This window comes from Plectrocnemia conspersa, unplaced genomic scaffold (assembly GCF_051122295.1).
Source record: "Plectrocnemia conspersa isolate PC_06_02 unplaced genomic scaffold, ASM5112229v1 ptg000002l, whole genome shotgun sequence".
NCBI classification, from domain to species: Eukaryota; Metazoa; Arthropoda; class Insecta; order Trichoptera; family Polycentropodidae; genus Plectrocnemia; species Plectrocnemia conspersa.
This window is the reverse complement of record NW_028277166.1, coordinates 26,346,761-26,360,781: the sequence shown is the minus strand read 5'-3', so window position 1 is coordinate 26,360,781 and position 14,021 is coordinate 26,346,761. Positions and strand designations below refer to the sequence as shown.

The following is a 14,021-nucleotide window of genomic DNA, read 5'->3' as shown; positions in this document are numbered from 1 at the left end:
CAACGATGGTTAGGTTCGATAATAAACATTAGGAATCGGTATGAACAATAGCCACTGAAACTTTTTGAAAACCATCAATATTAATAGCAAAAAAACTCAACATTTATAAGATTCGAGACACACACCTTGAAAACCTCTCATCAAATATCGTTTTCGTATATTACACATCAAAGGTCTAACTTAAACCAGTTTAGTATCAAAGGGGATTATTTTTAATTTTGTGAACGGACAAGTATAAAGATCTGACACTCGGTCACATCACTAATCATTGGCAAGAACGCGGCGAAAGACAATCCCTCGAATAATTACTGACAACCAGCGACGCCCACGGTACCTACTCTCACGCGAATCACGAATCACGGTACCAACTCTCACATGGACACATATCACCCGTCAAAAACTCGACGAACGACAATCACAATTCGACTTAGCCGCCCGATACTACCATCTACATGGTGATCCAATTCGAGTTTCTTATGTCGGCAGCACTGTAAATCAAACAGATGACAATAATCACGCAAGTTCAAAGTGTCAAATATTAGTTTGCAATAACACATTTACGCGTTAAAATTGCTTAATTATTCTACAGAAATGTAAATTTCATTGTAGTGCAAACTTTGAAAAGACTGGAAGCGTTGGAGATAAGGTAAGACCTATGCATCATCGTGGCGCCTGTTCAGCCGAGAATATTGCTGCTGTGAGTGAAAGTGTGGCCAAAGACCGAAATTGTCAATTCGTCGGGGTTCACAAATTTTGGGCTTTTCTTAATGCTCCCTTTGGCGCATTTTGCATCTGGACTTGCACCTACACCCGTATAAAATTCAGATAATACAAGATTATAAATAACGAAGAGTTTACGCGGATTGGGTGTTAGAGAAGAAGGAAGTTGATGCGGACTTTTCAAAGAAAATCTTATCTGATGAGCTTTTAACGTCCTTACTGTTCGCAGTAATTCGCATTATGTTATGAGTATTTTATGAAATTCAAAATGCTAAAAGATTATTTAAGTAATTAATGATTAATTAAAATAATTATTTTTTTATTTAAATAATATTTTACAGGCAATTAATTGATTTTTTTGACTAATTGATTAAGTGAATTAATATCAGTATAAATAATATAATACTTCATCTATTTTTTATTCATATTCAAATAGTTAAAAACTAAAAATAATTAAGAACCCTAGTCCAGAGGTGGCCATTGAATTGGCTAAATCGGCTAATGCAGTAATACGATTAATTTGAAAAGCAAATTTATGTTTGACAGTCTTAATTCCCGAGTTTCTCAACGGTAAGGCTCTCGACCACCCTTGATATAAAAAGATGCTATTAATGAAGACACATCTAGGCGCTTACAATATAACACCAACTCTCCAAGTATTTTTGACCGACAAAGAGAAATTCTAAATATCTGCATTAGTAATTCTGGGAACTACCCGGTGAAATACCACAAGAAAACCTTTCTCTCTATCGCCGATGAAAAATTTCAGTATATTTTCCGGATTCCGGATTCGTCACACACGTCACATACGAATGTATTGAAAATGCAAATCGTAACATGTGTCGATTGTACTTTTTCACGATACTAGTCAGTGTCGCCGTCGTTTTTCGTCTCTCCTCTCCTCGTTGACATCTTCAAGCATGAGAACCGACAATGAGGATGTACCGTTTCGTTCGGTCTTTATAACATGACCGCTCACTTGCTGGAATTGCACGATTGATGATGGTGCACCGGCCGTGAGGAGAATCTCGAATGGATGTGACATACATACATACATATACAAAAAGTATAGGGTGTTCCGGGAGCGTTTTTTGATGATTGACAACATTAAATCGTTCAGCGAAGACATGCGTTCCCTGCGTTATTATGTTAAGTGTCGCACGTCATATAAAGACGTCTTTCGCGGCTGGGATCGTCAACAGTTTAAAACCACATAATATTATTATAAATGTGAAACACATTAAAGTATTTTAATGAATACAATTTCTTTAAATTCTTCTGCTTAATTTTCACTCCCACAATATGAAATTCAACATTTATTATTTTATTTTACAATCACTATAAATCTGCGGATTTTCCCATCGCAATCGCTTAAAAGATTAGTATATTTATACACACACTCATTTCGGGTCATTAACACCGTTTGACATGTTTATATATATTTAGCAGTCGTTAGACCATTCATTATGTTTCAAGAATTAAGGTCGATCACACAGATTGGCTAACTTAGCCAGCTTATCTAACCGAGCGGAAAAGCTAAGAAAATTAACCCAAAAAAGCTACACACGTAGGTTTCGCACCCCCGCGCCACCGTACATCTTCATCTCATATTTTTTTAAGAAACGCTATTTCGAGTGGCTTATCGTGGCGTTTATCGCCGATTCTCTTGTGACGAGTGTCTGTTATTGCGAGACATGACACACACATATAATCTTTTGCATCTATAAAGTGCGTGTGTATGTGTGTATGCAATAAATCGAACGGCACGAACGTATAATAATATAATATAAAATACCATATAAAAGCAGAGGAAAGAGCCGAACCGGGTTCGTTCCGCAGTTTTGTCGGTCGTCACGTGACGGCCGATTCGTGTTCCCTCACGATTCGGTATTATATGACAAATTTAATAGGAAAAATGAAAAAAAATAATCGAGAATCCATTAGTTTCGTCTGGGGGACCGGATCATGCGAAAGAGCGGTACGTACTGTGCTCGTATTATTATTACTGCTACGCCTGTTATGCTGATTTTTAACTGTTTTATTGCCTCGTACCGATCATCCCTTTATTGCCTCGGCTGTGCAGTGATGTGGTTTTCATTTTATTTTTCAATTCACGGAAGGATGGGTTAATACGTACACACCGGAGTACTGACTAAATAAATATATCAACTAAGTAAATATTATTTGTTTATTAACAGAGTTACAATTCAGCTTAAGCCCTAGCGTTTTTGTAAAATGTTAAACATGTCTGAAAATAAGGAACATTTTCATCATATTGTAATTTATATTACTGAAAAGGCAACTTCCGATAACAACGCTATAGGTCAAAGATGCGCAACCCTTTTATCAGCAGAGTAAATTTATCTAATTTTTCGCAGTTATATCACAGGATACAAGTGTCGCAGACTATAACATAAATTCGGCGAATAGTTTGATTATTAGTACCGGGCATTAAACATCGCTGCTACTATCATTTCGAGACATTTAAGAGATCAAGAAGCTCGATATAAGGTTGCCGCTGGGAATTGCAATACCGGTACTGAGGCAAAATAACATCTATTCTTTTTCACAATATCAAAAATGCTAGTATTTTCACGTTACTATTAATTTCCAAATATATAATCAAGAAAATATACATATAACCAGAAAAAATAGGTGGATCGCAATCAGGGCATTTAAAAGTGCCACAAATATATTTGAGTTGTAGTCTACATTTACATAATAGGCCACCTCTAAAGTTCATTACAGGAAACCCAATCAATAACTTCAATACAAATGGCACCTTCACCGCACATCCTCTCATATTCCAATCTAGACGGAGAAGAAACAGAAAGCGATACTTTTCAGAGGTCTAAAAGATCAAAAAGGTCGCACACATACAGAATCGAGGACGAAAGACCGAGTCGTGATTAACAAGATCGTAAAAATGTGATACATCCGTCTGTGGATCGGGCGGTGGTGGGTCAGACGGACCACCTAGAAACTCCTGGATGGAGGCACGCCGCCATTATTCCACAATAATACGGGAACGCGACTGGAGCGTTTTACCAATGAGATGATGATGTGCGCGTGTGACATCTCATCAAAATGCGCTTTAAAAATTCAAGCACGAATCGGGCGTGATAATGAAACGGTGGACAAGTACATCGTGACGGCAACCAGACAAACGGGAGTCTAGTCCTTTAGGAGCATTTGCATATTGATGATGATGATTTCGTAATAATCGTGTCGAATTATTGGTCTGTCATGATGGGAGCATTCTAGAGAACAAAAACAAACATTACGACCAAATCAACCTTACATCAAATGGATGGGCGATGATTAAGCTTACGTTCATACAAAATTAAAAATAATTTATCGTTGGATGCATTATTATTTTTTATATATAATTATATATATTGTGTAAAATTTATTTTATTTTCAGCCATAGCTTTTCAACGCACCCCACGCTTTCAACTATCAACTATAAAGCAATCAAGTTTCGCAAAGGCTTTGAAACGTTCGCAAAAAAAAAACAGTAATTAAACGAACGACAACCCTTCCGGGTACCGAACGGACATAAAACCCACCCCCATAACCATCACTTTTAACACAACCACCGCCGCGGGGTCAATCGCCTATCAAAAGCATAAATGCAGATATGACGGATCGGGGTGAGTGACTGCACTAATCATCGATCGCGCTGCTGCCGTATCGATCAAAGGGTTAACTGGGAAAAGTCACGGTAAACAGATAGTAATCGGCTAGCTTATGGCACTAATATTACACGCCACCTTTGCCAGGAGTCGAGCACTCGAGCAACGCCCTTATGTTATAAATACACACCTAAGGTAAGGCAGCACGAACACGGTTGCGTATGTATTCGTCAAAAAACTATGACCGTTTAATACCGATGATAACCTTTTCGGCGACGCTAGATTACATTATTCGTCGAGCCATATATTACACTGTAATATATTACCAGGCTATATAGTTCAGTGGTGGAATCGATGCGGTTGTGGTGTTTTAATGCGTGTCGAAATAATCAAATTTAATTTAATACTTGGATCTGTTTAACAAATTGGAGTAATTGGTATCGTCATCCTGATCTATAAAATACTTCATCATTGCCCTCTTTGGTGTTATTTTAAAATATATGTATATAGAAGTATGATGGAGCTAAATATGTAAGTCAAGAGGATGAGGTATTAATTCAAAACCACACCCACAAATTTCAGCCATCCCAACTGCTGAAGTGCATTGGAGCGGCACACCTTTCGTTATAACAAGTTAGAGTAGTATTGTGTTTTATGATTTGAGTAATTCAATATCAATAGCTAACGAACGTCACTAACGTTAGCTATAAACTTAATAAACCCATGACACACTGATAATAAAACGAATTGTTGTAATGCACAAACAATTCGTTTTATGGAGCAAAGTATTTATTTAAATGCACATCTCTTTTAAAATAATTCCTTGTTAAATCGCACCCCAAAGAATATAACTATGTATCTATTACTGTGTTAATAAGCGAAATTTTGAATCTATTTTTATACAATTAAATAATAAATAAAGAACATGTGCTATATTTCAGAAGTGTACATATTGTTTTATTAGCGCGATTATTTGTATTTATTCCACCCTCTTCCCTGAAGTAATAAACGGTCTGTTCTGCATTTTATTTTAAATTGTTAGCGTCGCGTCATTAATCAGTACTATCCTCCCCGCTGCCGCTCTGCCTCGGTGTTTCTCGAGTAGCTCTAAGTTTACTAAATGTATCAGGCCTTCACAATTTTGAGCGAAAATTTGAGATATTATGAATATGAATAGATATTTTTTTATTTTATATTGAATGAATTTAAAATATTTTAACCACATGTACCTGAAGATTACAGAATTACAGCAAGCTGTAAAACGTCATGAAAGAAGAATAGTGTTATTTTATTAAACTTTACATTGTAAAGAGGTCCTGTCCAATTACTTTTAAAATGTTTTTAACAAGACCAAGAGTGACACGGCGACTGCTCATCCAGGACGCGCCGTTGTCCGACAAGGATGTCGTGGCCGGGCCGTTCGGACACGACAGCACAATAAAACGGTACGTTTTAACGTGGAAACGTGTCGAAAATTGGCGTTCGAACGTGAAAGTCGACGGAGGCGTGTGCGCATTAAATATTATTGGTACAAGACGGGCAATTATAGGCGACACAATCATTATCCCATAATTGCCTAATTGTCTTATGATACGACACGGCCCGCTGACAATAACGACCGTTTGTCTAGTCGTTTACGTGTGACAACTGTGGGATTTATGACCTACGACGTCTATTAATTTTGTCCTAACAATCGATAAATATATAGATAGATTCGAGTAATGAACATGTGCACCTAAATTGGACATTCAATACATGGAAGATTCCTGAGCAGTCATTTATGGATCCATTTTACGATAACAGATCAATTTTGCTTGACCGTCTGTGACACGCGCCGTCAAAACCGTCACACGATTCCTCGTCACGATTCTGTTCGCACGTTGTCTCCTATTTTGTCCCCAACACATCATCTCTCAATCTATTATCTGACGCGTGTACCGTTTTGTCGTCACGTGATTTTTGAATTACGCTACACCGAGGAGGTTGGGAGGTCAGGGGGCGATTGGGGGTGTGAAATCGTTTCGCGGTCAGCCGGTTGAACGACCCCGTTAATATTACACTATTATGTTCGGTAATATTGTGCGTAATCGACACGACACATCGCGGAAATTCTGAACCGTGGAAATATTCACGTTTATATACTAAGTGGCTGATTTAATTCTCAATAGAAAAATTGAGTTTCAGAATAGTTTGACTAAATCGAACACTAGCATGGAACTTAAAGAAATGTAAAATCTAGATTACATTAAAGCTAGTGCTAGTTAACAAGATTCCGAGAATAAAAAGCAATTGACACATTCGAAAGTAAACTCGTTTATTTTTAATATTCCCGTCTAATAAACATAATGATTATGTATCAGCCTTATGTATAGAAATACACCATAATCGTAATTAGTAACCATTTCAACGTCTCCTCTTTGCGTTACAATATTTACGCAGATTGGTACGAAACAAAATTAGACTTAAGAACTAGAAAGTGTATCTAATTGTTTTTATATAATTTGTCTGCTTTGAGAAACCGGGACTCCAAGAAATTCAGAGGATCAAATGCCCGAAAAATTCCGGACAAATCCGGACGTTCTGGAAAACTTATTCATGATTGCTTGAATAAAAATAATGAAAAGTCATATCAAACACTAAAACAACGAACCCGCTCGCGTAAAAATAGGAGTTTCAAAACGAATTTACTCGTTGTTACATTACATTTATATTTTTACTTGCGCCTGTTTCCTAACGACACTTTCTTAGCATTATTCGTAAGATAGCTTTTTCCCATATCGCTACTTTCTAACCTCCGTTTCTATAATGGTTAAAGATGCCAGAGACAATCGATAACGGTCAATCTGATCGCGACTGTCGCTCGCGACAGCCCTGGTAGGACGTCGTGCCGGGAGGATTGCAGTTCTATGCAGTAGATTGCAATCAAAACTGAGCAATTATTACAAAATACATTTTTTTTCACATTTCCAAATAATATTTTGATACTGCTTATTTGTGTAAAACGCCTATAAATGTATCTTTTGTGTTTGCCAACCAAGTGCAGATACAGATTTACAACACGTAAAACGATATAAATTTTCTTCAACAAACATAGTTTGGATTAAAAAACCTTAATTTCAGAAAATATATATATATCAACCAGTAAGTTTTCTTTACACTGCAACCTCAAATTAAGATTATTTAGATAAGTTGTAGTATCTACCATAAAATCACATTTTAACGAGTTAGTGGCAGAACCATCACCTCCACCTCCGAAAAACTTAACGATCGCGATTGATACAATTCACAAACGCGGAAATATTGTCAATAAAGCTTACCGTATCAGCTGCGGTCAAGTTGATTCCCAGTCCTCCTGCTCTGGTACTCAGCAGGAAGACGAAGATATCTGTTCTCGCCTGGAAGTCGGCCACCATGTCCCTCCTGGCCGATATCTTGCTGGAACCGTCCAGCCGCATGTACTTGTGCTTTCTGTGCCACATATACTCCTGTTGGAAAAATCGAAGCACATCGTTAAGCTTTAAAATAAAAGCCCACTCGCGAAACTATGCGGCTCGAAAGTCAATAAGAGAGGCAGTTAGTTATTGTAGTTGGTTAACGACCATAATTTACGTGGGGGTGTGTGTGTGTGCGGTTAAAACACCGACAAAAGATGCAAATAATGCAAAAACGACCGCGTCCCACGGTAATCGACGGCTATGGATGGATGATGGGTATAAATATAAAGGATCGATGTGGCGAGCTTAAAGCTTTTATGTAATGCAATCATCTCTGTGTAATACATAAACGATAAGGTCAAGTGGTGAAAGTGTAAGTAATATACGGGAGTATAATACGAATACGTTCAACGTTAAAAAAATAGTCTAGAGTCTAGACAAATATACACATTTTGTGAATTAGCGCTTGACCTACAAAAGCTGAAAAGTAACTAAATTCGTACACACAAAGTAAAGCGGTGATGTCACGCGATAAGGTCATGTTCCGAAAAAGTGGTTGACTACCGCTATTGATGTTCTTCGAAAATGAGGGAAAAATAAATCGAGGACGTCTTACTTATTCGAATGGCGCCACGCATTGTGAACATTTGTGTACACAGCACACTTAATTCGACACTAAATTTATATTGATAGTAATAGTCGAAAGGTTTGTCTAACTAGGCGTAAATCATTTCGAAAATCGTAAATTTCATACTTGTTACTTTCACTGTGGGAAAACGATTTTGAACTGTGGGCGAAACGACATTTTATGTATTATTATATATGCACATGAAATATGTGCAGTCATAAAGTCGCGAGTGTGTGGAAACATTTAACGCACAAGAGCTATAATAATCGCTCGTTTGACAAGACATTCCTGAAAAATTACAGTTTCTTAGTATGCAAGATTCAAGTGATTTGCTCATCGAATTCCAAGAAATCAAAGTGATTCAACTTGCTGTACTAATATGTTAAGCTCTTAATTATATTGCAACAGGGTTACCATGGATTTAAACTGAAGTGAGACCAACTCACAAACTAACGTTTTCCTTCGATATATACATATGTACAAAGATGCTAACTTATATTAGTAATCATATATTAAACCAGGGAGGGCATTTACCTACCATTAAATTTGGCCAGAAAAATGCATGTAATTTAATTAAATACTATGAATCTTAATGAAATAGAAACATTAAAAAAATCTGAAATGACACCAGAAATTCTCAAGTTATACCTTAGAAAATCTAAGAAAACAACCTTACTTTCGAATCTATCAAGAAAATATGTCATTTAAGTGATATCCTATCGGAATACATTTTCACATGTAAATATATATTTTTACCAGTAAAAATATAATTTATCTGGCAGGTGCTAGTAAAATTATATGATTTTAAGTTTTTCATATGTACAAATACATATATATTATACATTTACATTCATATCATTATTTATTTACATGCGATGTATAAATGTTATATTTTTACTAGTGAAGTCTAAATACATTTTCACCAGTAGATATATATTTCTACTAGCGAAAATAAAACTTCTATATTCCCCATCTTTGTTAAATGCGAGTTAATCACAGACACGAGAATGGAATTAAGAAGAAAATAAAGTGTGATGATATATGTATGTATAATTATAGAAACTGTCCTTAACAACTCTTTTTTTACACACAAGACTTGAGCAACTTATATTACAAAAACGCCGCAAAAACACAAGAGCAAACACATCACTTGCTTACACAGAACAGATATTCTCTAGTCTGTGCATGCATATCATATTTCTTTAACATAAAGAAAATTTCGTTTTTTCAAATGTCGAGGGGATACTAATTTATTACAATACTCAAAAAAAAGGAAGAAAAAATGTACAACGTGTACAACTGATCAGAGATTGTACAACAAGTACAATCTCTGATCAGTTGCATTTAAAATTTAAAAAATACTTCAGTTACAGATCGTAATTTGAGTGATTCGGTTATGATTTCTTAGCACCTTGCATTTTATAATGAAAAGTTGTTTGATTAATATAACTAAAAGTAAACAGAAGTTAATAAGAATAGCAAGATTGAAAGAAAGTTCTCATATTAATTACGTGGGTGAGAATATTTTCGCAAAAAATATTGGAAGTGATTGCAGATATTTAAGTAATATTTAATAATATAAAATCATTAAGTTAAAAATGTTTTTTTATGCTAAACTATTGTTAATGTTGCAGTATTACCTGAAAAGTTAAGATAGAAAGTTTTAAATATTTTACCATTATTTTATAATTAATTATCACTTGATTTTAAATTATTACCTGCCTGAAGGAACAAAGACATTATACCAAAAATTGAGACAAAATTATTTTGAATGCGAGAAAAACACCTTTCATTCTAGATAAACCAGATATTGTACATTTTTAATCTATGAAAAATATTTTAAAACCATTTAAAGCTTCTATACTTAGGCAAATTCAGATCTACAGAATTGATCATTCATTAAAAGTAGAGGTCAATACAATTCCTTCCCACTACAATAATCTTTTTGCGAGCATATAATGGACCGATTTCTTTGAAAGCTCAAAAAAAATCGGATTTATTAAGAACCTTCAAGATCCTGCCAATTCAATTTTTTATGAAAATTTACCACTACACAATACTATAGTGAAATACATTGAAATGGAAAGTGAAGGTGTCTGAAATGATGAAGATTAGTGCTATACATTTATAAAATTGTTATTATAATTTATTCTAATAATATTAATATTTTGTAATTTTTTCGGGCTCCGCAAAATTTCACGCCAACTCTGTAATATAAGCTTTACAAACCACCTTTAAAAGCCAGCGATTAACCAGTTATCTAAATGGATACCACAAATTATCTATCTAGGTTAGTAACCCTTGAATACTTCCGGGAATTTGAATCAATCAAAACTATGCAACTGAACATAATTGGTTCTGAAAGTATTAATCCTGAAGCAGAAAGCTTGGTGAACGGATAGGTGGAGAGGGATATGATATAACCAGGAGCAAAATGCGAGCCATTTAGTTTATATTAAATTTTCTTATAAACAATACAGAAAATGGTGACTAATATAGTATAAGAATCGTCAAACGTTCAGATTCCATAAATTCTTAGAAATATTAAAAAAAATAATAAGCTCACCTCAAGCAGATCGATCATCTTCGTCATTTGCGAATAAATTAAAACTCTATGCCCTTGAGATTTCAGTCTTTTCAGCAGTCCGTCGAGTATATTAAGTTTACCGGCGTCAGTAATCAAAGTTTGCTTATCTAAAACGCAACCCTCGTTTTTAATGTAATCATATGACGATTATAAGTTTTAACAATCAGTAGACAATGTCTCACCAGGTACTATGAGACAAGAAGCGGTCGGGGGCGGTTTGGGCGGGGGAGCCAACTGAGCTGCCCGCGTAGCCTCTCGCTCTTTCCTGATCCACCTATGCGCGGCGGCTCTCGAGCAAGCGTACATTCGCCTGACACCACATTGAACCTACAATAATAAATTTAAATTAGAAAACAATTTAATTAGATACTGGATGAATTCACAATTTTTTAATAATAGTATTGATATGATACAAACCTTAATAACAGATGAATACAGAAACGACGGCAAACAAGTGGCCTCGCAGTGGCGCGTTTGAGGTGCTAACGGTCTATGTACAATTTCAGGAACTAATGGCATGTTATGATCTACCACGCCATCTTCCATTTTAATTATTACCTTATCACTAGGCTTATTAGTTTTCTGTCAAATAAAAAAAAAATATTTAACACACAATTTTAACTTTTATATATATGATAATACATACCTTAGATGTATGTGGAATGATTTCTTGTTCCTCAACGATAGCATTGCACGGCTCAGTTATGAAACCCTGAGCCAACGCATGCTTGCTCCTCATGAGCCGGTGCTCCATAGTTTCCGGCATACTCGTAATTACATGATCAATGTGTCCGAAAATCATGGGAGCTATAATAAAACGTCATGGTTAGATGTATACATTAAAATAAATGTATCTTTACAATGATAAAAAATATTTACCAGCCGTGTTCAATTGATTAGTGAATAATAAATCGTTCCAAATACATCCATCAGTCTTTGAATGCCTTAAAGTATTCCCATCTGGGCAAATTAAGAACCTATGCTTCGATAACGTCTTATCGTAATATGTATTACTATAAGTAGGATATTGCAACTCATCACTCAGATCGGATATGTCCCACCAGTTATGCCTAAAGCGTATCTTATCACTATCTCCTTTCCATTCCAATAAATACGATATCCTAAAATTAGTACCATAATTGTATAATATGAATATTTAAAATATTTATGTAATAATTAAGTGACAGTTACATTTTCAACCAATCACCGACAGTAATATTATTAAGCTCCTTTGGTGATAGGCCAATGAATCTCATAAAACTAAATACTTTAACTATATCTTTATTATGAAATAAATTTCTATGAATATATTCCGCAGTGAATATTGAAAAGTTGTTATAGAGCAGATGATTTTTTGAAGGAAAAGTCACTGGAAGGTATCCTTCGTCGTCTATCAACTTTGGAACGTCATAGTCTTCGCATTTTACAAATAACGGTGACTTAACATCACGCCTTTCAAAGAGTTCTGGATGATTGCACACCTAAAAATGATTAATATATTTTTAAAATCATTCTACTGTTGTAGATAATAAAGATTTTTCATACCTTTCTGAACTGCATGACTAAATTCATTAGATTGGAAGTGAAGTTTTTATCTATGCTATGACCAGTTTCTCCTCCAACGTTCAAAAGATCTTCAATTTTGATCCTTTTTTTTAAAGCTGCAATTAAATAAAACATATTAAATAATGACAAAAACAATATATTTAATGACTAAAAACTAACCAATATATAAAAGCTTCTGTCGCGTTGTGAGCGGACAATGAACCATTACTTCAATCTTATCGGAAAGTTCATTTTCTACATCTTTTTTAATTCTCCGAAGCATAAATGGTTTGAGTATCATATGAAGACGAGACAGATGTTCTAAAAATATTAACAATGTAGTAAAATGAATATATATATAATACAAATTAAAGTACATACTTTCATCAATAGCAGTTTTATTTTCAGCGTGACTCTCGATGTCTTTAGAAAACCATTCATTGAACTCGTCATGCGAATCAAATAAAGTCGGCATAATGAAATGTAACAATGCCCATAACTCAGCCATACTGTTTTGTATAGGTGTACCTAAAATTATTTATATAAAATTTTAGATCAATATATTGTATTGTATTGTATAACATTTAATTCTCAAATTAACCTGAGAGTAGAAGTCTATTTCGGCAGCTAAAACCGAGGAGTAGCTTCCACCGCATACTTGCTGAAGACTTAATGGCTTGCGCTTCGTCCAAAATCATATATTGCCACTTAACTCGGTTTAGATTTTTTAGATCGCTCACAACCAACTGATACGAAGTGATAACGACATGAAACGCCGCTTCTTTTGTGTGCAAATCCTTCCGTTCCCAAAACTGACGGAGGATCTTGCGCTCACTAGGACTACCCCAATATGGCACCACTTTAAAATCAGGAACGAATCTCTGCATCTCTTGCTGCCAATTATGAAGAGTGCTCGCCGGAGATACAACCAAAAACGGGCCCCAAACGCCCAGACGTTCAGCAACGTGACACAAAAACGCTATGCATTGTACTGTCTTTCCAAGACCCATCTCATCGGCTAATATACCGCTGATTCCTTGATCGTATAAATTCGCCAACCAATTCATGCCTTTAAGTTGATATCCTTTTAGAGTTCCTCTGAACATTGACGGTTGAATGTGTTCTCCGGAAGGTATGCCCTCTGGTTGTTCCACGTTTCCCGGTCTAGCTACAGCGTCGAATAGTTGAGTTCTTTGCCGCTCGGTGTTAAAAGCTAGTGTGGCATTCCTAGCCGCCTTTTCCTTCATCGCTTCTGCATCATACGTATCTAAATGCAATAAATGCTTTGGAGTCTTTTCTTCGTCTAACTGGCTAAGGATCCTGAGTTGAGATGATGAGCCACCCTCTCGCCCGACTTTCCTTGACATGAAATGGGCGTAAAGCTCAGTTTGAGTTATTAAAAAATTAAGCTTTCGCTGTTGCCTCTTAGCTTCTATCAATTCAACGTCCATCTGTAAAATAAAACAAATCAT

General features: G+C 35.5%; 1 protein-coding gene across 7 annotated transcripts in view; it reads right to left on the bottom strand.

The window, feature by feature from the left end:
* Window positions 1–14,021, bottom strand: part of Ino80 (chromatin-remodeling ATPase INO80) — a 48,932-nt gene that overhangs the window by 31,157 nt on the left and 3,754 nt on the right. For all 7 annotated transcript variants that reach the window (XM_088205657.1, XM_088205654.1, XM_088205660.1 and 4 more), the window contains exons 7-17: window positions 13,151–14,000; window positions 12,931–13,077; window positions 12,730–12,870; window positions 12,550–12,665; window positions 12,196–12,485; window positions 11,884–12,125; window positions 11,651–11,811; window positions 11,422–11,586; window positions 11,187–11,331; window positions 10,984–11,111; window positions 7,673–7,840 (exon numbers count right to left, since the gene is read on the bottom strand). In XM_088205657.1, the coding sequence (XP_088061783.1) occupies window positions 7,673–7,840; window positions 10,984–11,111; window positions 11,187–11,331; window positions 11,422–11,586; window positions 11,651–11,811; window positions 11,884–12,125; window positions 12,196–12,485; window positions 12,550–12,665; window positions 12,730–12,870; window positions 12,931–13,077; window positions 13,151–14,000 (2,553 nt within the window). The remainder of the gene's footprint in view (window positions 1–7,672; window positions 7,841–10,983; window positions 11,112–11,186; window positions 11,332–11,421; window positions 11,587–11,650; window positions 11,812–11,883; window positions 12,126–12,195; window positions 12,486–12,549; window positions 12,666–12,729; window positions 12,871–12,930; window positions 13,078–13,150; window positions 14,001–14,021) is intronic.